The sequence below is a fragment of the Myxocyprinus asiaticus genome, chromosome 1 (genome assembly GCF_019703515.2).
Source record: "Myxocyprinus asiaticus isolate MX2 ecotype Aquarium Trade chromosome 1, UBuf_Myxa_2, whole genome shotgun sequence".
NCBI lineage: Eukaryota > Metazoa > Chordata > Actinopteri > Cypriniformes > Catostomidae > Myxocyprinus > Myxocyprinus asiaticus.
In genome coordinates this window covers 57,997,175-58,021,895 of record NC_059344.1, presented here as the reverse complement: position 1 = coordinate 58,021,895, position 24,721 = coordinate 57,997,175, and the positions used below count along the sequence as shown (strand labels likewise).

General features: G+C 40.0%; 1 protein-coding gene across 1 annotated transcript; it reads left to right on the top strand.

The window, feature by feature from the left end:
- Window positions 1-3,748: 3,748 nt before the first annotated feature.
- LOC127440154 (BRD4-interacting chromatin-remodeling complex-associated protein-like) lies at window positions 3,749-15,339 on the top strand. The gene is made up of 10 exons (XM_051696604.1): window positions 3,749-3,969; window positions 7,727-7,772; window positions 7,888-7,936; window positions 8,014-8,079; window positions 8,182-9,564; window positions 9,670-9,730; window positions 11,116-11,200; window positions 11,593-11,738; window positions 11,835-11,929; window positions 15,286-15,339. The coding sequence occupies exons 1-10, from the start codon at window positions 3,879-3,881 to the stop codon at window positions 15,337-15,339; spliced, it is 2,076 nt and encodes a 691-aa protein (XP_051552564.1). The 5' UTR covers window positions 3,749-3,878.
- Window positions 15,340-24,721: the final 9,382 nt, after the last annotated feature.

Genomic DNA, 24,721 nt, shown 5'->3' with positions numbered 1-24,721 from the left:
TATTTCAGTAATTCAACTCAAATTGTGAAACTCGTGTATTAAATAAATTCAATGCACACAGACTGAAGTAGTTTAAGTCTTTGGTTCTTTTAATTGTGATGATTTTGGCTCACATTTAACAAAAACCCACCAATTCACCATCTCAAAAAATTAGAATACATCATAAGACCAATAAAAAAAAACATTTTTAGTGAATTGTTGGCCTTCTGGAAAGTATGTTCATTTACTGTATATGTACTCAATACTTGGTAGGGGCTCCTTTTGCTTTAATTACTGCCTCAATTCGGCGTGGCATGGAGGTGATCAGTTTGTGGCACTGCTGTGGTGGTATGGAAGCCCAGGTTTCTTTGACAGTGGACTTCAGCTCATCTGCATTTTTTGGTCTCTTGTTTCTCATTTTCCTCTTGACAATACCCCATAGATTCTCTATGGGGTTCAGGTCTGGTGAGTTTGCTGGCCAGTCAAGCACACCAACACCATGGTCATTTAACCAACTTTTGGTGCTTTTGGCAGTGTGGGCAGGTGCCAAATCCTGCTGGAAAATGAAATCAGCATCTTTAAAAAGCTGGTCAGCAGAAGGAAGCATGAAGTGCTCCAAAATATCTTGGTAAATGGGTGCAGTGACTTTGGTTTTCAAAAAACACAATGGACCAACACCAGCAGATGACATTGCACCCCAAATCATCACAGACTGTGGAAACTTAACACTGGACTTCAAGCAACTTGGGCTATGAACTTCTTCACCCTTCCTCCAGACTCTAGGACCTTGGTTTCCAAATGAAATACAAAACTTGCTCTCATCTGAAAAGAGGACTTTGGACCACTGGGCAACAGTCCAGTTCTTCTTCTCCTTAGCCCAGGTAAGACGCCTCTGACGTTGTCTGTGGTTCAGGAGTGGCTTAACAAGAGGAATACGACAACTGTAGCCAAATTCCTTGACACGTCTGTGTGTGGTGGCTCTTGATGCCTTGACCCCAGCCTCAGTCCATTCCTTGCGAAGTTCACCCAAATTCTTGAATCGATTTTGCTTGACAATCATAAGGCTGCGGTTCTCTCGGTTGGTTGTGCATCTTTTTCTTCCACACTTTTTCCTTCCACTCAGCTTTCTGTTAACATGTTTGGATACAGCACTCTGTGAACAGCCAGCTTCTTTGGCAATGAATGTTTGTGGCTTACCCTCCTTGTGAAGGGTGTCAATGATTGCCTTCTGGACAACTGTCAGATCAGCAGTCTTCCCCATGATTGTGTAGCCTAGTGAACCAAACTGAGAGACCATTTTGAAGGCTGTTGCAGGTGTTTTGAGTTGATTAGCTGATTGGCATGTCACCATATTCTAATTTGTTGAGATAGTGAATTGGTGGGTTTTTGTTAAATGTGAGCCAAAATCATCACAATTAAAAGAACCAAAGACTTAAACTACTTCAGTCTGTGTGCATTGAATTTATTTAATACACGAGTTTCACAATTTGAGTTGAATTACTGAAATAAATGAACTTTTCCACGACATTCTAATTTATTGAGATGCACCTGTATATATATATTATTCATGTTGCACTCTAATCTGTCTTGGTTTGTATTTTTTTGATGCAACTGAAACTTTTTAATGCAGCACTTTTCATACAACTGTCTCCTTAAAATGAATCGCTTATGTTGTATTATTCCTCTTTTGTAAGTCGCTTTGTATGAAAGCGTCTGCCAAATTAATAAATGTAAAATTTACTGTAAAGATTATTTATGATAAATGTATATCTTGTAATTTAAGTTCGATATTTCAGACTAAGCTATTGTACATTTAGACCCAGTTTTCTTTGTTTACATTACTCCTTACTCTTCTTTGTAGTTTTATCCTTTTTTTTATCAAAAATACTTCTACAACCTATTTCTTGCGACAGACAATGTAGAACCTAATTGTATGGGCATAACATTCAGTCTCACTGTGGAAACAATCTCGTGTTCATACAGTTAAATGAAGCAGAATGCAATGATGCGTTTTGTTTATTGTAGCCTACCTACAGGTGCATCTCAATAAATTAGAATGTCGTGGAAAAGTTCATTTATTTCAGTAATTCAACTCAAATTGTGAAACTCGTGTATTAAATAAATTCAATGCACACAGACTGAAGTAGTTTGAGTCTTTGGTTCTTTTAATTGTGATGATTTTGGCTCACATTTAACAAAAACCCACCAATTCACTATCTCAAAAAATTAGAATATGGTGACATGCCAATCAGCTAATCAACTCAAAACACCTGCAAAGGTTTCCTGAGCCTTCAAAATGGTCTCTCAGTTTGGTTCACTAGGCTACACAGTCATGGGGAAGACTGCTGATCTGACAGTTGTCCAGAAGACAATCATGTAAGCCACAAACATTCATTGCCAAAGAAGCTGGCTGTTCACAGAGTGCTGTATCCAAGCATGTTAACAGAAAGTTGAGTGGAAGGAAAAAGTGTGGAAGAAAAAGATGCACAACCAACCGAGAGAACTGCAGCCTTATGAGGATTGTCAAGCAAAATCGGTTCAAAAATTTGGGTGAACTTCACAAGGAATGGACTGAGGCTGGGTTCAAGGCATCAAGAGCCACCACACACAGACATGTCAAGGAATTTGGCTACAGTTGTCGTATTCCTCTTGTTAAGCCACTCCTGAACCACAGACAACGTCAGAGGCGTCTTACCTGGGCTAAGGAGAAGAACTGGACTGTTGCCCAGTGGTCCAAAGTCCTCTTTTCAGATGAGAGCAAGTTTTGTATTTCATTTGGAAACCAAGGTCCTAGAGTCTGGAGGAAGGGTGGAGAAGCTCATAGCCCAAGTTGCTTGAAGTCCAGTGTTAAGTTTCCACAGTCTGTGATGATTTGGGGTGCAATGTCATCTGCTGGTGTTGGTCCATTGTGTTTTTTGAAAACCAAAGTCACTGCACCAATTTACCAAGAAATTTTGGAGCACTTCATGCTTCCTTCTGCTGACCAGCTTTTTAAAGATGCTGATTTCATTTCCCAGCAGGATTTGGCACCTGCCCACACTGCCAAAAGCACCAAAAGTTGGTTAAATGACCATGGTGTTGGTGTGCTTGACTGGCCAGCAAACTCACCAGACCTGAACCCCATAGAGAATCTATGGGGTATTGTCAAGAAGGAAAATGAGAAACAAGAGACCAAAAAATGCAGATGAGCTGAAGTCCACTGTCAAAGAAACCTGGGCTTCCATACCACCTCAGCAGTGCCACAAACTGATCACCTCCATGCCACGCCGAATTGAGGCAGTAATTAAAGCAAAAGGAGCCCCTACCAAGTATTGAGTACATATATAGTAAATGAACATACTTTCCAGAAGACCAACAATTCACTAAACATGTTTTTTTTATTGGTCTTATGATGTATTCTAATTTTTTGAGATAGTGAATTGGTGGGTTTTTGTTAAATGTGAGCCAAAATCATCACAATTAAAAGAACCAAAGACTTAAACTACTTCAGTCTGTGTGCACTGAATTTATTTAATACATGAGTTTCACAATCTGAGTTGAATTACTGAAATAAATGAACTTTTCCACGACATTCTAATTTATTGAGATGCACCTGTATACTATAAAGAATTTGCATGCAGCTGACAGGACCACACTTGTGAGTACTGTGTGATCTCAGGACACTGAAGGTGTGGTCGGAAGGGATACCACGCCCCCTATCGCTTGTTACCAACACAATTGTCTTTTTTTTTTAAAATTATTCATGTTGTGCATTTATAGTGGTAAATCTAAACTAAATATATTCAACTTGCATTTTGCACTGTCAATAGAGATAGAAATTATAAAACAATAGTTTCAGAGTTTTCTAACTATCTTCTTTCAAGTGAACAATCCAATGGTGTGTAGTGCACTAGGTAGTTATGCTGCCTTCTGCTGGAGCCGCACTGCTCCACCGGCCCGTGCAGAGATGGCGAGGAAACCCCGTGGACACGGCACTGCTTTTTCATGACGGTGAGTTTCCCCCTTCGAGTGTATTATAATTTTGTGATAAAAATTTCAAGGAAAAAACACACACAAGCTCCTTCCTCCCCTTCCTTCTGGGAGGGAAGAGCAAGCGTGGAGAGAGAAAAATCTATCTGAGAATGAGCAGCGAGGACAGTGAGGGAAAAATATATGAGTGGGAGAGGGAGAAACAAGAAGAAGGAGGAGGAGGATGAGGAGGAGGGGGAGCAAATTAAAAGTTGCCAAATGGAGATATTGGGTTTCAAGAGGAGTGAGACAGGAGTAAGGGTTTGCCTCTTTTCAAGTCGTCTTTATCTTATGCAAAGAGAAATAAATAGTTATGCTTCGGCAACGATTTGTTCTCCGTTCGGTTTTTGCTCGACGAATTAATAGGTTGGGGAAGTGTCCACGTCGCCAAGCTTTTCCGACAAGGCCAGCAACAACTCGGTTGCAAGAAGAATACTTAAGTCTCGCTTTCTGGTCCGCTTTAACCCCCTTTACAAAAGCTAAAGACATCGATATTAAACGAGCCGTTCCAGACTGAAAATGCGCCTCTGCGCGCTTCGTCAAGCCGCCCGTACTGCTGCATTCTTCGGCTGGCGCAGACGAGCAAATGCGCACAGATGCGTGCACGCGATTTTATGCGATAAAACGCAGCCGTCGCCTCTTGATTCGGTCTGTTTATGGACAGAGTCCCTGTCCGTTTCGAGCTGTTACTTTCAGCTAGATTAACTAGGCGTGTTTTGGGCGTCCTGTTCGTGCGCCATTAAGAGCCTTGTTAGTCCTCCCAGCCTGTTTGACACGAACAAGAAGTGAATCAGTAAAAATCCGTCGCCGCCTCGATTGAACAGGGTTTTACTCTGTATTTTGAGAGGTTGCTGCTTTTCTACGTGTCTCTTTTCCGCCCCTTTGACTAAAGAGGCAAAGAGGATAGATAGGGTTTTTTGCTCGTAGAGAGGAAGAAAAAAATTATTCATCTCCTCCCTCATTTGGCTTTATAAGTTATCTCTGACTTAAGCTTAAGTGTATCAGATATATGATATATATATATAGCGATCTGTGTTATACAAAAACAATTATTTTAATGTACGTTTTTTTCTTAATGTGGGAAGTTGTTCAAGGACATGCAAAGGGCCGCATTACCGTGTCAATATATATATATATATATTTTTTTTTACATGCTGCTTTACACAAATTGCAAACTTGATCTTGCTAGATATTACATATATAAGGTTTAACTTAAAGTTGCACATCTGATATCTTATTATTGTGAAGTTGATGACAAATTCTAATCAGTTGTATCAGTTTACCGACATAAGAATGTCCGATGCGTGTTTCTCCCCCTCCCCCCTTGTTTTTGTTTGTTTGTTTGTTATTGCGGTTACATTTTGGAAATAAAGGGAAAACATGTCAAAGTTGGATTTCTGCATCGAAGTTCATTAAAGCAGAATTTTATCAATGCACGCCTTTGTATGTTTTTTTTTTTTAATACAAAGGCGAAAAAGCATCCATTAAAGAGATTTTAAGTCCTTTTGGTCATTTTGGGGGAAACGGAGACAACAAACTTCTTTCCCCCACTTGTCTTAACCATATTATTTATTAAAGAAACAGTATATGCAGCGAGTAATCTATTCAACTGGCCAAACATGTTTCTCCCATCCCCCACGTCTCTTCCTTTGTCACATTTCAACACGTGTCACTTCAAAGTTGTGCACGTTGTCACACGTTAAGTTTCTATGGCAACCTTTCAAAAATATTAGAAATTACAATCGAGTGCTATTTCAAAATGCATGAGACCCTGCGTCATAATGGCCTTTATTTGTCGACTGTAGTGAGCAGTGGCGCAGTTTTAAACGCCAGGCGCCATTTTGAAGTGTCCATAGGCTTACTATCTGCAGCCACCACAACACATATATATGAAACACTCAAGACCTTCTTTTGGGAACACAAATGCCTGACTATTGATTTAAGGCTGTTTTACTCTACAAACACGCACTTAAAACACCCTTTATTAAATGTCCTGGTTGCATAGGATGAATTTGTAGGCCCATTTAATGCAAAATTAAACGATTTCTTACTGCTTACAAGCTACAATATCATGTGGTATTGTTCTCACTAAAGGAAAACAAAAAACCCTGCTAAAACCAGCCTTAAAGGAATATTCGTGGTTCAATACAAGATAAGCTCAATCGACAGCATTTGTGTCATAATGCTGATTACCACAAATATTTATTTCTAATCTCCAATCTTTAAAAGAAGGAAGAAAAAAGAGGCAAAAATCAAGGTCACAGTGAGGCACTTAAATTGGAAGTGAATGGGGCCAATTTTTGGAGGGTTCAAAGTCAGAAATGTAAAGCTTATAATTTTATAAAAGCACTTACATTAATTCTTCTGTTAAAACATGTATTATTTGAGCTGTAAAGTTGTTTAAATTGACATTTTTACAGCCATTTTAGGGTTTGTTGACATTACTTTGTCATGGCGACAAAGTTGTTAAATTGGCTATAACTTTACACAGAAAAGGTTAGTAAGTGATTTTATCACACTAAAATCATGTTAACACAAATATTGTGTTATTTATGTCTTGTGGCTACACTTCTGAAAAAGTGAGTATTTTAACGTTTGAAAATTGGACCCCATTCACTTCCATTGTAAGTGCCTCACTGTAACCCAGATTTTTGCTTTTTTTTTTTTTTTTTTTTTTTGAAGAAAAGGAGGGACAAGTTGAAATACATTTTTGTGGTAATTAACATTATGCCACAAATGCTGTTGAGTAAGCCTAACTTGTGTTGAACCCGGAATATTCCTTTAAGCTGGTTTGAGCTGGTCACCCAGGTTGGTCAGGTGGCTTGTTTTTGAGCACCTTTAAGCTGGTCAGGCTGGGTGACTAGCTAGTCTACCTGTTGAAACCACCTTTGCCAGACTGGGAGACCAGCATAAACCAGCAATGGCAATCTTACACCAGCTACGACCTTAAGCTGTTTTTAGCAGTTTTTTTTTTTAATTTCTATTATAATTTAAGCAGGGAACAAAATAAGAGACTGCCACAATATAAATACTCCACCCAACTTGTTTGCACCATGTCACAAGTCATTGTATTTGCTGGCCTGGAGTGGACAAAGGCCTAGCCTACATGCCTATAACTTCAGAAAACAGCTCTTAGGCCACAGTTTGGCTTATAAAGGTGTCAAATGTAGATTGGCTTTTAATAATACAGTATATATGAAGTCACAGACTATACATGGGTGTTTCCACAAACAAACTGGTCTCTCTGACAGGGTTGTCATGTTTTGATTTTGTATGCCAAAATTCAACACTTCCTTCAGGTGTATTCAGGAACAAATTTTATATTCATAAGTATATAAGTACATCTCAATGTAATTTATTGTAATTGCAAATTGGAAATGAAATGAACCTACACAGATAGCACACGCACATCTCCGAGATGTATGTTTTAGATCTTTTCATCTGAAGAGCATTACCATCTAATTAACATCTGCTAAACATCTTAAAAATATCAGATTTACAAACATTCTAAATCATAAAGACATCTGCTGGATGTTTTATTGACATCCTAGACATACTTATTGACATATGTCTTAGACGTATTGCAGATGAGCAAACAACATAAAAAATACGCCTTCTAAATGTAAACACACACATAAAAATACACGTATGGGTGATGTATGTGTGCTATCGGGGTATACTGTGAGATATTATTTGTGTCCATTTATTAAATCTAAATTGTGTAATTACTGTGTCCCAGGTGTAATGGATGATGAAGACGACCGCCGTCTTCTGGATTTTATAGGGTGAGTAGTTTTAGAATTTGTCTGTTACAGTTTGAAGCATTTCATATACTTTTAAAAAGGCTTTTTGCACATATTTTAAATCAAACATGTTTTAATTAACTTTTTCTGTCAACAGAGATGTGCAAGCATTGAATGAATATCTTCATGGTTCAAATAGTAAATCTGTAAGTATGCTTACAGTACATGACATTGGTGTTTCATATTGAAAGGTTATTGACAGCTTTCTCTGACATTTAAACAGATCGGAGAAGATGATGTGACAAATGCAGCTTTTGGGTCTGCCAGCTCTTTCTTCACCAGTGACACTGTGAGTATATTTTGCATGCAATGGGGAATTTCGGGAATGGATTTGTTTACCACAAATTTAGAGAGAGCATCCGGACGGCAACTGATTTGGTTTTCTACTCAGGGTAGCTCTAATGAAGGACTCAAAGATGGCCACAATCATTTGGGAGAATTTGAGGAGGCTGGTGATGTTGAGCTTCAGCTCTCAAGTGGCCTTCCGTTTATCGAGGATGAGCTTGAAGGTGGAAACTCTCCAGGTGGGGATGATCTTGGGGGTGAGGACCAACCCTTTGACATCCTCCAGAAGTCATTGCTGGAAGCAGATATCACAGAGCAGACATTGGCTCAAGAGGCCCTTTTGGAGTCCCAACCATCTCTTATTCCCACAGCTGACGCCTTCCCTCAGCAGCTGGTCTCTGGGGGTTTTGGAGGTCCTGGTGTGGTGGCACCATTGCCCCATGCTGGGGCACAACCTCAGGCTTTTATCCAGCAGGTTCCCCAGCTACCCTTGCCAAATGGCCCCACAGGACACATCCAGGTAGTTGGACCTTTTAATGGCAGTGCCTCCTCTATGATGACTATCAACAGTTTGGAACAACCTCAGATCCTTTTGAGGCCAAGTGGAAATTTAATGACCAACAGCAGTGGGCAAGGTGCCATGTTTGCCCCTTCCACGGCTGGTCAGGTGTCAATGTCCTTCAATAAAAGGACAGTTCCTGTTCAGAATTTTATCATTCAGAGAGGCACTGCACAACAGACATTGATTAGACCTATTCAGCCTAAACCCCTACAGTCAGGGGGACAAACTGTATACAATATCAGCAACATTGGGCTTCAACCCAGCAGCACCACTACTGCTAATGTGGTCAGTAGCACCTACACAGCCAGTGGCTCTCCTCAACAGATGAAAGTGGTAAACCCAGCCAGCAACATTGTAATGCATTCGCCTCTGGGGCAACAAGCGCAGCCCCAACCCCAGTCCAGTCTGCCTCAGGGGCAGTTTTTGCTACCCAGTTCTATTTCCTTCACTCCTGGAACCACTGTTCATGGCTTCCAGGCTGTGAATGGGCAGGTGATACAAGCAAACACTCAAATGGGCAACCCGTCCTCAATGAGCACTACCACCTACTCGATCTTGACCAATCAGAACACAACAGTACAGCTTATCGCTGGGCAGAACTTTTCAGCTGGTGGGCAGTTGATAATGAATCAAGGTTTGGTCAGTGGAGGTCAGATAGGCCAAGCTTCACCGACACCTGTTGTGCAGCTGTCACAGAGACCTGGAGCCATGGCCAAGGTCTGGACCGCCAGTGCATCGCCTAGCCCCACTCCTATGCAGATGTCACAGACATCGGGCCACCTTACCATGGTTAATTCTGGTATCCAAGGCCCACAGGTTTGTCAGCAGTTATCGGTTAGCCCAGGACAGCACCTCCTTATGCCCGTAGCTCAGAACTCTCCAGCTTCTTCTGGAGTTCAGGAGTTTCAGCAAGTCTCTCTAAACCAGGTGAAAAATATTTTCAAAATATTTATTGATCTTTCTTTTTTTATTGCCTTCCAAAATTTGTTTTGTCTTTTTCTCTCAAATATTAATGTTTCTTCAATTTCATAGGACACCACCGGAGCAACACAAAGAGGGCAGACACAACTAGTTAATCTCCTTGGAACCAAAGGTAAGATTCCATTGTAATCTTTGTGTTTCATGGCCATCAGTGAGCTTTAAAGGAACAATTCACCCCCCCCCCCCCCCCCCCCCAAAAAAAAAGTAAAAATAAATTGTTCACCCTTATGTCGTTCCAAACCTGAATAACTTTCTTTTGCTCAAAAGGAGACGTTTCAGTGAATTTCACTGCCCATTTTTTAATACAGTGACAGTGGATAGTGCCTCACTTTAAAACTTAAAAAAGGACCCAAAAGTATCATGAAAGTAGTTCATGCGGCTTGTGCGTCATATTCCAAGTCTTCAGAAGGCATTTAAGTAAATTTTCAGCGAAACTCTTGATGTCCATTGCACATTTATGAGCTTGTTTACAGTTGTCTGTGTGTTTACAAGAGAACTTAAGTTGTTTTTAGCACTAGAACTTGAGTTGTTTTTCCAGTTGTTTCTCACCAAAACCTGTTTTATGCCTTGAGAAGACTTGGAATATGACGCACGGGTCGCATGGACTACTTTTATGAGACATTTGGGCCCTTTTTTAAGCTTTAAAATAAGGCAATATCCACTGCCATTGCACTGAAAAGACAAGCTGTGATCTTCATTAAAACGTCTCCTTTTATGTTCCACGTAAGATAAAAAGGCATATGGGCTTGGAACAAGCTGAATGACAGAATGTTAATTTGTGGGTGAACTATCCCTTTAATGAAAAACATATGATTTATGTACGTAACTCACATATCAGGTTCTTATTTATCTATATTAATAATTTTCAAAATGTACAGTATAGGGATGGGCATTTTGAGTAATTTTGTAGTCGAGTACTCTAACATATAGAAAAATGAGTAATCGATTACTTGAAATGCAGAATTTATGTTCAACCATAGATCCCATTTTTCTTATGGGACAAATATGCACAAACAAAAACTCCTAGATTTGAAAATGACAAAAAAACGTTGGCACTTGCACATAGAACATACATTCCACATCATCTGAAGCGATAGAAGCGCTTTAAATAATGAAAGAATGTTATTTTGGGTGAAGTATTCCTTTAACAATGTCAAGCAATCACAGTAACAACCAACGCATTGAGTTGTAACAAAGATTTAGGTGAGGGTTGCAGTTTCATTGTCGCACACGGAAGGCAAATGCACAAAATCAAATTGCAATATTTGAGTAGTGTTTTTACTAGTCGATTATTTAAAGCGGAACAAGTACTTGATTAATCGATTACTCATGCATATCCCTAATACAGTATATCCATTGAGTTGTCTTGATTGGACTGTGTCTATGTAATGTAGATGTTTTTGCACTTTACATTAGACGTTGCTGCTTTTGTGCACGTGAATTTCCCCTTGTGGATCAATTATGTATATTTGTTCTATATTCTGTTCTATATCTTAGCTGTGAAAACGCTGACTCCTGCCAATCAGGAATCGCCACTCACACCTAAGCGACCTGCAACTCAGCAGCTTACTAGAGGAGGAATGTGAGTGTCCAGAGTTTACTCTACACTTCTTAATGCTAATAAAAGATTCCCACAGTCATGGAAAACCTTGAAACATCAGGACATTTTAAAAGAGGAAATTCCAGGCTGGAAATGTCATGAAAATATCTATAGTGAATATAATTTGTATTTTTTTTTTGTAGTTTGCTCTGCTCTAAAATATTTAAGTGTGATATGTATAAGATTATCAAAAAAAAAAAAATCTTTATGTAGTAATCTGAACTAATGGCAAGATCATGGAAAGATCATTGAAATATCATTGAAATTAATCAGTCAATAAGTGTGGGAACCCTGTAACTAGACTATGGACTACTATTCAGATAAAAGGCAGTGTGTCTGCTGTTCAGTTGCCTTATACATGCCTGATTTTACAGGATCCTCCAGCAGCTAAGAAGGGATCATAGTGGAGTCATGTCTCCAGAGCGGACACCCTTCGTTTCGTTAAATGATGTCATTGACAAATTGCTTCCATATCATGTTTTCCAAGGCTCACCACGACAAGATGAAGAATTCACCAAAGGTGAGTTTTCAACACTTCCTCAACACATTTTTAATAAATAACCACAGAGAGATTAAGTATGCTATAGGTTCTCATGGCCTGTTTTTGACTTTGCAGTTGATGAAGAGTTTGAGGCAGTTGCCACACAAGTGTTAAAAAGAACACAGGCCATGGTGAACAAATACAGATGCTTACTCATGGTGGAAGCAGAGGTAGGTTTTGAACCCAATTTTGTTCATTTTAAAGGTTCAGTTCACCCCAAAATGAAAATACTGTCATCACTTACTCAACCTCATCTTGTTCCAAAACCTTATGGCTTTCTTTCGCCCGTGGAACACAGAAGGAGATGTTATGCAGAATGGCAGCCTATGTCACCATTCACTTTCATTTGCATCTTTTTTTCATACAATGAAAGTATATGTAGACTGAGACTGTTGTTATGCTACTTTTAAAATCTCCTTTTGTGTTTTTGTGTCATGAGGGTAAGTAAAAAAAGACAGAATTTTTATTTTTGGCTGAACCATCCCTATCATATTATTTGATATAATTGCTAAATTATAATAATTAATAAATATTTGATATAACTAGTGTTAATTAATAAATGAACACATGGCCAATTAATTAATAGAAAATGCTTAAAAAAATGATTAATGAGTACAAAATATATCCACAAATCAACCCCTTTTGGTATTGTTAATGTACATTAAATTGCCAGAATTGAACATAGATTATGGCACTGGTCTTCGGTGTGTAAGAAATGCCATGATGGTCACTTTCATCACAACTACAGCCTGATACATTACACACAAACACACACATGCACATCTGTTCGAAACACAGCGTGTACAGACGATAACTGATTTTGAATCACATACAAATGCATAAGGAATTTTCAGTAAACAAAAACAGGTCAAGCTTCAGTTCACAGTTCAAGAGGGTCATCATATGAAGCTATAAAGCACATGCGCCGAGCATCTCCGACCTCTTCCGGCCGATAAGACGGGATAGAGGCCGGTCACGCAGCTCTCGTCCATATGAATGGCTGCCTGTGTTAAGCCTTAAAAGCTGTTATTAATCCTGGATTTGAGGTGCAGAGCTGAATTTTGGACATGTTATCAGAGCAGAGCCCAAAACTGTCATGTTCACCAGTACTGCTTTTTGCTTCAGCATAATAAATCAGCAAAATCACTGAGACACATCCTATGAATTCTATACATGAACATCAGAATATTAAAGTCCATCTAAAATATACAATTAAATTCATCAACAAATAATAATCCCATTAGCTCTGAAGCAAAAATACATCAACATTTTAGCCTACACATTATTGCTAATGCTACAAACTTATAGCCTACTTCCGAATACACAGGAAGTACACTCAGTTTGTATGCAAATTGTGCAATTGTTTTGTAGTATTATTATATAAATAAGCATACAAATGCAATAATTACAACTGCACATTTTGACTTGTTTATTTTTTATATTTATACATTTATAAAATACTATAAATTTTGCAATGTTGTGTGTGATGTAAGATGATGTGGCTGTATGTGTCCATAGAGACCGCCATCTCGCTCTCCGTCTGTTTCTTTCTCCATCTCTCTGTCTGTCTATCTCTCTCTCTCTCTCTCTCTCTCTCTCTCTCACACACACACACACACACACACACACACACACACACACACACACACACACTTTCCCTTGACACAAGCAGGCCAAGCTGAGATCCATGCTATTGATACTACCCAGCCAAACATACAGTATATAGAGCACCGGACCACCAAACATACACACATCGACTTAATTCACGCAGCTATACACTCCATCAGCACGCGCGCGCACACACACACACACAAACACATTGTGTGTGAAATGCATGTAAGCAAAGAAATGCATTTGACTCATACAGATGAGAACACATAGCTGGACTCAAAAATGTGGACAAATATGTGTAATGACACACATACACACATCTAATGATTAAAATCAAATCCTAAACAGCAAAAACATGCACATACAGAGGAATGACAAAATTTACATTTACATTTCTTCAGGGTTTTAGGAACGTGGTTTTGAGGGGAGCAAAGTCATGGTGTATATGTGCATGTGTTCATTCTGATAAATCTCTAAAATCAAAAAATGGCCAGACACACTGAGCCTGCCGGCAGCAACCATGCTACACACAAACACATGGTGTGCATCATGCTATCCTCTTGCTGGTAAAACCGTTTTGTGTGTGTGTGTGTGTGTGTACTTATCATCTGAGCATCTCCCTTCAGAGTTAGCAGACTAGTGGAGAATAGATGCAGCACAGCACACCATGTGGTTTGGAAGCAGAATTATTTCCTTTTCACATTTCACATTTGAAGCATACAGAATGTTTGTATTTTTTTTTTCTTACAATTGTTGTTATTGATATCATCCAAAAATAAATAAATATTAAAATAAAAATATTCTTATTGATACTGATTCTGCATATTTACTGATCATCATAATCATTTGTAGATAATTAATATACGCTACATTTGAAATCATTGTACATTTTGTACAGTGAGTATGGCATTTTGGACATATGAACTGTCCAGTCGTGTGAAGGTGTATCTTATTGTGCTGCTAATTTCTTCATCAAAGATCAAATTGGCTCCCATGCTGGAATAAATCACTGTCGCCACGGAAATGCAGCGACAGCCATGATAGATGGCAGAAATGTGGGTGTTGATGTCTTTAGTGTTGCCGACAATTTGGTAATCTCTCCTTTTCCTGTTTTTCTGCAGCATTGTGTGTGGGGCAACAGACATCTGAATGTTGACACGAACCATGAGCCTGAGCCACTACAACCAGCACCTTTATGACATCAGCACAACACAAAAATGAAGAAATGAATAAAGTCAATTTGAAACTTTTACTGTTAGAAAAGAAGTCCAGTATACGTCGGTACAATTTATAATGTAATTTGTTTTTACTGAATTACTGAAAATGCGGTGCCAATAATTGTTCAGTAATCAAATTGATTAGTCAAATCAAATAGCTGAATAATTGTCTTGATTAATCATCCTCTCTACGAATGATTTTAGTTGATGGTGGCAGCAATAACTGGCAAATAATTGAATCAAATAGTCAAATCATATGGTTGAAAAATGGTCTTGAATAATCATACTCTATACAAATGATTGTTGGTGACGGTGGCAGAAATAATTGGCAAATAATTAGATCGATTAATCGAATCAAATGATCAACTCGAATATCTTACTCTGTAGAAATGATTTTAGGAGATGGTACCATCAATAAAGCGGCAAATAGCTGATTAAAATAGTCAAATCAAATTACCAAATAATCATCTTGAATATTCATACACTGTAGGAATGATTGTAGGAGGAATAATTGTAATAATTCAAAGGAATTGTCAAATCAAATGGTTGAATAATTGTCTCAAATAATCATACTCCATATGAATGACTGCAAGCGATGGTGGCAGCAATAATCAGCTCAGGAAATAATTTAATTGAATACTCAAATGAAATGGTTGAATAATTCTCTCAAATAATAACTTTATTCTCTATATTTTCAGATTATTGATGCCACCATCTCCTACCATCATGGTAGGAGATGGTGGCATCAATAAGCTGTAAAAAATTGAAATGAATAGTCTGAATGATCATCTCGAATAATCGTACTCTATAGAAATTACTGTAGGTGATGTTGGCAGCGATAATCGGCAAATAATTTAATTAAATAGTCCAATCAAATGGTCAAATATTCGTGTCAAATAATTACACTCCATGAGAATCTTTGTAGTTGATTGTGGCAGCAATACGTGTCAAGTAATTGTATTGAAAAGAAGTGAATAGTGGAATTAATGACGAATAATCTTACTATGTACAACGAGATGGCGGACGGACACCATTTTCGAGAGTGTGTTTGTCATGACAGGGATTTTGCCCACGTGTGTTTGGGTCGTGAGTGTGGTGACCCCAGTATGCAATATGCTATGGCACAGTGCGGCTTGTGTAAGTCTTGTGTACGCTACGGCTGTCCATCACATCAACGCATCACATGTGAAATGGTGACAAAGCGACATGTTTTATTTATACAAACACTGCATGACCCCCCCCCCCCCCCAACAAACACCATATCTTTTTATCTGGCGCCACCGACACTGACTGTTGAAACAGCCGCCTCACTACCTAAATATAGACCTTGACACCCCCAGTTCCCATGTGCACACCATTTCCGATTCAATCAGATTTATAACGCCGCTGTTTTTAGGCACAACTGCAAGGAAACATGCACACTTTTGGCTTTCGCACACGTGTATGTGCAATAAAACTTGCGAATAGAAACACACCTGTAAACTCATGCGCAGGCAGTTGGCCTTCTGAATCCAGAGCCCCCCAACAAGCCAACACTTGCACCTGGCAGAATCAAACAAGCGTGCACTCCCCACAAACTCTCTTACAATCAATACTTTCAGCCAACACCACACAGCAGTCCCAGCCACGGCTCTACTACTACTACACACACACAAACACATACACACACACACACACACACACACACACAGAGAAAGAAAGACAGAGAGAGAGAGAGAGAGAGAGAGAGAGAGAGAGAGAGAGAGAGAGAGAGAGAGAGAGAGAGAGAGAGAGAGAACAGCACTCCAAAGAGCAGAAAGCAGTGTACTGACCTTTCTGTCTCTCTTTTTTTGCCTCCTTCCTTTCTTTCTTGCCCTCCTTGATGTCCAATCCACACTTGTCTTCTGGCTGCTGGTGCATTGGCTACAGTAGTACAGGAACGGTAGTGTGTGAGAGAGTGAGTGAGAGAGAGTGAGAGTTATTCTGCTCAACCTGACTAGAGCGGGCACATTAGTGTGATTTCACACCCAGGCTGCAGCCCTGCCTACTGTCCTGATGGGGTTCCTCAATGTGCTGCTTATTTAGAAAGCCGGCGCACTGTACCTGGGCTTGAAGGCAGGCTGCTTAAAGCAAGAGCCAACATCTAGAGTGCATAATACCCCCACTCTCCCTCTCTCTCCCTCTCTCTCTCTGTCTCCCTCCCGCTCAAACACGCGCACACACACACAAACACTAGTACAATCTCCTAGTCGCTGGCTGGCTGTAGAGGTAGACACCGGAACCAGCACACATGCAACCCCACACACAGTTTACAGCAGCCAGCATGAGAATACACAGACAACAGATATTTTGTCTGGGTTTTGTTTATTTCTAAGTGTTTAGAAGACAATTTCAACAAGCGATTGCTCCCAATCTACTTGGATGATCCACATGGATGAGTTATAATATGCTTTCAACTCTCTTGCACTTTCTATCTGTCTGCCTTTCGGTCTGACTGTCTGTGTTTCTGTCTTACTCTAATGTTTTGGCTTATTATTGAGCTGCCACTGTTTTCATGCTGGGGGAATGTCTCTGTGTCTTGGATTCGGTCCCTTGGCCACTCATCTCTGTGGGACATGAAAGGCAACAATTCAGGAGGGGGGTGGGAGTGGTGAGGGCTTGGGTGTGAGCAATAAATTGTAATTCAGGCTGAATGTGTATTAGTCAAATTTATTATTTATTGCCAAGCTGCATTCAGTTTCTTCCCTCTACGCACGCAGATAGATGGAAAAGGCGATGGAAAATCAGAGCTGGGGTCAGGTGGGGGGGTGGTATGTTTGGGTGGAGGGGCAGGGTCAAGGGTGCGAGGATTTTATTGTGTGTGTGGAGATATAGCCAATGGTCATGATTTGGTGCATGGGGCCTAGAGGGAGGTGAAAATAATATATAAGATATGAATTTAATTTATTTATTTATTCAGCCTGGTCCGCATGCCTTATCAGGCCGGTGTCTCTTAATGACATCACTGGCAGCTTCTCCAAGCTGTCCAAAATCACACTGTGTCTCATTTTTCATCAAAATGACTTCAATTCATTGTGCATGTGTGTGTGAGTGTGTGCATGTGGTACAGTCCATATCTAAAATTGAGAATAATGCTATCCAATTGTTCCACACTTTCAAGATGCAAAAGCTCTTAGTGTAAAATCTAAATAAATCATGCAAAAATGTATTTAGTAATAAAAATAAAATATAGTGTGTAAAAATACAAAATTTATATAAGTATGGCATCACCACAAATTATTTGTTTATTCACAACAATATAAAAGTTTTTAATTAATTGGATTAATATGATTAGACAATTTTTTTTAACATTCACTAATTAAGGATATTTATATATGGGCAAATATATTACAAAAGTCTCTTTTCCACCATCGGGCCGAACTATTCTTGTTGCAAACGGTTTTTGTTTTTCCACTGTGGTGCTGAAAACAGACTTTGAATGTACACAAAAATTCCACCAGCACAGTTGAGCACGGTTGTCTAACTGTGCTGAGAATTCCGGGCCGTGAACGGTTTATGATCGTGCCGTGCCGAGTCGTGCCCAGGTGGAAAAGCTACTGTAACCATTCCTCAACGTGCTCAGAACCATTCGGCCCGATGGTGGAAAAGAGACTAAAGTGTTGGCAACAATATGGCAGCTGTTTACGATCATATCTCACAACCATTCTGAATAGTCAAAAATGACTTGAAAAGTGTTGTGAAGTGAAAGAGCATGCTTGGGCACATGTGTTGGAAATTACTGTTTAGGCTACAAGTACCAGACAGGGCAACAGGCCTCCACAGACCCCCGCCAAACATTCAGTCATGAACAACAACCACCGCCCCCACCCCCCCACCTCAAGGAAACAGAAACAACTTAAAAAAACCACTGACTCACCTTTCATTCAAGCTTAAACAGAAGCCATATACAATATATGCAGATATCAAAAAACAGCACACCTCACATGAGAAGACATACAAGTTAGAACACAGCTTTTAAATATAGAAACCTGGTTAAGTTCCTGCATTTCCCCAAGCCATATGAATTGCTCATTCAAGTTGTATGCAATGTGTGTGTGCAAGACGAGGGTGCAGATGAAATAACCATGGCCATTTTGGGCACAACCATTAAGCTTAGAACAGGTTCCATTACAACTCAATCATTCTAATACATTCATCTAAATTTTATAAATCTGTTTTAAAAGCTAGACTTACATAAAAGGAACTCATTTCCCATACAGAGCCATTTAAGAAAGAAAGAAAGAAAGAAAGAAAGAAAGAAAAAAAGAAAGGAAGGAAGCACGCAAGAAAGGAGGGAATGACGGAAGGAAAGAAAGACAGACAGACAGAAAAAGAAAGAAAGAAAGAAAGGAAAGATGCAAGAAGGAAGGAAGGAGGTAAGAAAGGAGGAAGAAAGGAAGACAGAAGGAAGGAGGGAAGGAGGGAGGGACAGAAGAAAGAAAGAAAGAAAGAAAGATGGAAGGAATGACTAAAAGCAAGGAAAAAAGGAAGGAAGAAAGGAAGGAAGGAAGGAAGGGAGGGAGGGAGTTAGGCACAGATGGATAGACAGAAGAAAGAAAGAAAGAAAGAAAGAAAGAAAGAAAGAAAGAAGGAAAGAAAGGAAGGACTAAAAGCAAGAAGGTAAAGAAAGAAATAAAGAAAGAAAGAAAGAAAGAAAGGAAGGAAGGAAGGAAGGAAGGAAGGAAACCCTTGTTTGGGAATAATGAGGTGCAGAAAAGGGAAAAAAAAGACATATTAGAAAGTGGAGAGGAGGGAGTGGAGGATATTCGTGAGTACCTCAGTCGGACTGTCATCTTCAGCATTTTACAAGCCCACAGAGATATGGATTGGCTAAAATTAACACGAAGGACAATTAATATTAATAAGGGTGCCTGTGTTGGCAGAGACTTTTAAATGGGTTAAGTACAAGTGCCCGAACTGACAGGGTGGAGGGGGGGAACCTGTTAACGCTCATTCTCAATTAGCTTTCTCTAAGGAGAGCTCGCCTAGCACTCTAGAAATGACTAACCAAACCCCCCTACACACAATTACCTGCTCCAAACCCTAACCAGTCCAACACTACACTAACACTGACCCAGCAAAACACTTAACTTGACACGATTCCAGTCAGGACAATCTCTGCCTCTGTCTCTCTCACTCTCTCGGTTCTGTTCTTTCCTGCTGTTTTTGAACATTCAATTCTCCTGAACAGCATTATGATTATATATTATTAATAATTCTGAATTATTACTCATTTTCTCCCTAAAAATTGAGTGTTTTAATTCGCATTTGAGGTACTCATCAAGGCAGTGGGGTGAAATGAATGTGGACGGATACATTATATTTGCAAAAATGCAAAGAGCACATAAAATATATATATGGAAATAATAAAATATTAAGTGTTAATTAAAAAAAAAGATAATTTGCTCAGACAAAATTTGCCTTTTCATTAACCCCACCTTAGTTTTTTTTTCTATTATTTTTAACAAAAGACCTAAAACTTTCAGAGTTAATAAATATATTCTATTGTCTATGGGGGGGGGGGTCTTGCACCCCTCAATGTCTATGGTGGTTATGACCCAGAATTAAACATACAAACATCAAATACACATGCGGCCAAAAGTTTGGAATAATGTACAGATTTTGCTCTTATGGAAAGAAATTGGTTCTTTTATTCACCAAAGTGGCATTCAGCTGATCACAATGTATAGTCAGGACATTAATAATGTGAAAATTTACTATTACAATTTTTAAAAAGATATTCAGAACCAAGAAAAATTTCTAGAACCAAATTAGCAATTTAGCATGATTACTTCAGGAAAAGGTGTTGGAGTAATGGCTGCTGGAAATGGGGCCTGTCTAGATTTGATCAAAAATTACATTTTTTCAAATAGTGATGGTGCTGTTTTTCACATCAGTAATGTCCTGACTATACTTTGTGATCAGTTGAATGCCACTTTGGTGAATTAAAGTACCAATTTCCTTCCGAAACCAAAATCCATACATTATTCCAAACTTTTGGCCACCAGTATATATTAAACTAGAATTAATAGAAACTGATTTCATAAAGGTGCAAATTAGTCATACATGCTTTATGACACAAACTAAATGACTAAACAGTACAGCCAGTAGGAACATATTGTACATACACCAACACATTAAATGTGAGCAAACAACTCATGTGCCTGACTGTGACCTCGTTAGGAGCAGTAGGTTAGTGCTGACATTGATACAGCAAGTGAAAGATAGCAAGAGAGAGAAAGCAAGGGCTATACACACTATAGGCAGATTATCCAGAACTCAAGCAGCATTTTTGTGAACAAATCTTTCTTTTGAGTTCATAGTTTTTAATAAACTGCAAACCATAAAAGGGACTGGAAGGTTAGTACACAAATTGGACTGTTCAGTTAGAACATTTTGTGCAGAACAACTTGCAGAGATCACATTTATTGATGTCTGATTCGTGGGTCAGTTCTTTTTTAATGAACTGTTTGAACCAATCACAAAACAGACTGAAAGTTTTGTTCACAAAAAACAAAAACAAAACAGAAGTAAACAGCTATATTTGACAACATAGATGTTTATTAAAGGGATAGTTCACCCAAAATGACTATTCTCTCATCATTCACTCAACCTCATGCCATCCCAGGTGTGTAAGACTTTCTTTCTTCAACAGAACATATTTGAAGAAAAACAGAAAAATACCTTAGCTCAGTAGGTTATTAAAATGCAAGTGGATGATGATGACCTCTGAAGCTCCAAAAATCACAGACAGCATAAACATCATCCATACAACTCCAGTGGTCAAATTAATGTCCTCTAAAGTGACACGATTGCTTTTGGTGCGAAAAAGATCAATATTAAAGTGCTTAAAGTGTAACTATAAACCATTGCTTCCGGTCAGCAGCAGTATGTGTGTGATGTAATTGCGTTGGCACGTGAGAAAACCTGACGCACCTCCAACACATCCGGAAGAGCAGTGCTGTTCACAACTTAGTAGGAGGAACGCTGTACAGAAGCTTAGTTGGTTTTGGTTTAGATCAGTGTGGCGGCGGGGGCGTGGTCGAGCGTTCGTCCAGAGAGAGAGAAAGCGGTAAGGATGCATACACCTGAGCCTGATTATGACTAACACCTGTTTCCAATTGCAGTAAGCCTTGGGGAGAGCGGTATAAAGGGACCACGCCAGCAACGAGGGAGAGAGAGAGAGCAACCTGACCCAAAAGAGACTGTGTTGTATTGTGTGGAGCTGAAAAGCCTTTGTTTAATTAAAGCCTACCTTTGAGTTGAGTTCCCAGTTTCCCAACTCCTCTTTTCCACCCAACGAACCACTTACACTGGTGCCGAAACCCAGGAAATTGGAGGAAGTACACTGACATGGAGTCCTCGCAGCTGGCCGAAGTCCTCAAGTCCCTCGCCGGTCTGCACCACACCCACCAACAGACCCTGCTTGAGCTTCACCAAGACAAAGATTGTCGCTTCTGTGAGATCCTCCGAGCTCAAGCAGAGGACCGGCATGCAATACGGAGCCTCCTCAGCCAGGAGAAAGCCCCAGCTGTGACCCCAGACACAGCAGCACCCATGCCCCCGGCCGCTCTCATGAAGATAGGGGCGGAAGATGATCCAGAGTCCTTCTTGGATCTTTTTGAGTGGACAGCCGAGATCTGGGGCTGGCCGCATGCTCAGTGGGCGGCCAGGCTCATTCCCTTGTTGTCCGGGGAAGCCCAACTCATGGTACAACAACTGCCAGTGGCAAGCCTCCTGGTTTATTATGACCTGAGGAAGACCATCTTGCAGCGGGTCGGCCATAGCCCTGAGCAGTTTTTCCGCTCGATGAAGTTGGAGAGCGACAGTCGACCATTTGCCTTCACTCAACAGCTCAGAAGTGCCTGCCGGAAGTGGCTGAAGTCCCCCGGGGACTTCATTGCCTCATCGCTCTACCCCTCAGGTGGATGTACCCGCCGACACAGGTGCGGGCGTAGTGCCTGGGCCAGCCTGCTGGAGTTGCTGGGATCCAGGACACTTCCGGGATCAATGCCCTGTGATGGAGCTGGGAACTGTCCCCAGTCCAGCCGAAGCATACAGAATACCAGTAAATGCCAAGGGGAGTACTCATCAAGCCTTGGTGGATACAGGCTGCAACCAGACCACTATCCACCAATGTTTGGTTCAACACGAGGCTTTGGGCTCAACCAAAAGGGTGAGGGTGAAGTGTGTGCATGGGGATATTCACAACTACCCTGTAGTGACCCTCGTTATTAAATTTAGGGGAAAAAAGCATAGAGTGGAGGCGGCAGTTAGTTCCCGCCTCACCCATCTGCTAATTCTGGGAACTAATTGGCCAGAGTTTAAAAATTTGTTAAAGGGAATATGTGCGGATGGGTCCTGCAAGAAGGCTACTAGATGTGAAATGTGCGATGCTTTGGCAGGGGAGGCTTCAGCCCCTCCCGTCCTTAGGGGATTTTCCAAAAGGGATTTCCTTCTAGAGCAGTCGAGAGACGAAACCCTTAGGCATGCCCTTGACCAAGTGAAAGATATTGAAGGTCAACAACTCCAACCAAACATCACACTTTCATATCCCTATTTTGCGATAATAAAAGAACGGTTGTATTGAGTGACGCAGGACGCTCAGACAAGTGAGGATACAACCCAGCTGTTAATACCGCAGACCCCGTCTCCTCTTTTCCACCCAACGAACATCTTACAGTCTGCATATGTATCTGTTTGTTTACTCACAATGGTGCGTTTGTGTGCTTATCCTGGATGTCTCAACTGAGAGAAGAATTTGAGGTTATGTCTGTTACATGCCAACGTGAATACGTCACATGAGAGACCATGTGAGCTCCACCCTCTCGTATAATATTGATCTTTTTTCGAACCAAAAGTGATCGTGTCGCTTTCGAAGACATTACTTTAATCGCTGGAGTCATATGGATGAAGTTTATGCTGACTGTCTGAGATTTTTGGAGCTTCAAAGGTCTAATTACCATCCACTTGTATTTTAAGGATCTACTGAGCTGAGATGTTTTCGATTTTTCTTCAAATTCTGCTGAAGAAAGAAAGTCATACACACATGGGATATCATGAGGGTGAGAATTTTCCTTTTTGGGTGAACTATACCTCTAAAACTTGCCAAAAGCATGTAAAATGTTACTGGACATCAGCCTATCACAAATCTTATATTAAAAATTTTATATTTCAACTGTTTCTCCTAAAGTGCAATGAGAATAAATGGAGAGCAATTGGAACATTTGCTACAGTCTCCTGCAGGGATGGGCGATATAAGCAAAAATTTAAACTGTGATATTCTTAAAATATTTGGCCAATAATGATATATACCACAATAGCCACTTATTTATGGAAAGTGATTCAAAAACTTCTGAAAAAAAAAATGTGGCAAATGTGTTATTTAATTATTCCTGAAGTAATTTACTCCGTACGATTATTTTTCTCTCTGTGTTTGCGACAGAATAGATTCCAGTTGACATTTTATACCATGTCCAAGATATATCGCCACGGCACCCATCCCTACTCTTCAGCTTCTCAGATTTTTCTCTTGAAAAGCAAACAAAAAGTTATTTTACACAAGTCTGTCAGCAATATCTCATAACACGCACAGATTTACCAACATACCAAAGTCTGCAATGTAATGTCTGAAATTTCAATATGAACATTTATAAAAAGGTATCCAGGACTAAATATGAGCTAAGAACTCATCACATCTCTTGAGCTATGAAAAAGCAACCTCTGAACAATAATATTTTCTTTGGGAACGAACACATAATGACCAATTTTATTTATTTATAACAATTCATTGAAATTAACTCATAAGTATTGATTCACAAAAAAGTGTCTGACTTCCCAACACTTTTTCACATGCACAGACCAGCTGCACCAGCCAAATATCACAGAGTGGCCAATCACATTCTGAAGAGCTTTCCATTGTCTGTGGTGATGAACTTGGGCTCTGCTCTCAAACACGGAGTGTGTCTGTCTAATCCTGACCCCTGCAGCCCAGAGCCCCCCTGTCCCGCACATGCTCCAGCTGACGCCTGCCCCGATGACCAGCACTTCATCGCACCACTGAATAAAACACCCCATAATGAGTCAGGCCACAAAATGGCTCCTCTACCAACAGAT

Bases quoted from the DNA above. Each gene is read 5' to 3' on its own strand.
- LOC127440154 (XM_051696604.1), top strand. From the start codon at position 3,879: ATGCTGCCTTCTGCTGGAGCCGCACTGCTCCACCGGCCCGTGCAGAGA. The intron at 7,937-8,013 runs GTAAGTATGCTT...ACATTTAAACAG, and splicing joins ATGGTTCAAATAGTAAATCT to ATCGGAGAAGATGATGTGAC. The intron at 11,930-15,285 runs GTAGGTTTTGAA...CTATATTTTCAG, and splicing joins TACTCATGGTGGAAGCAGAG to ATTATTGATGCCACCATCTC.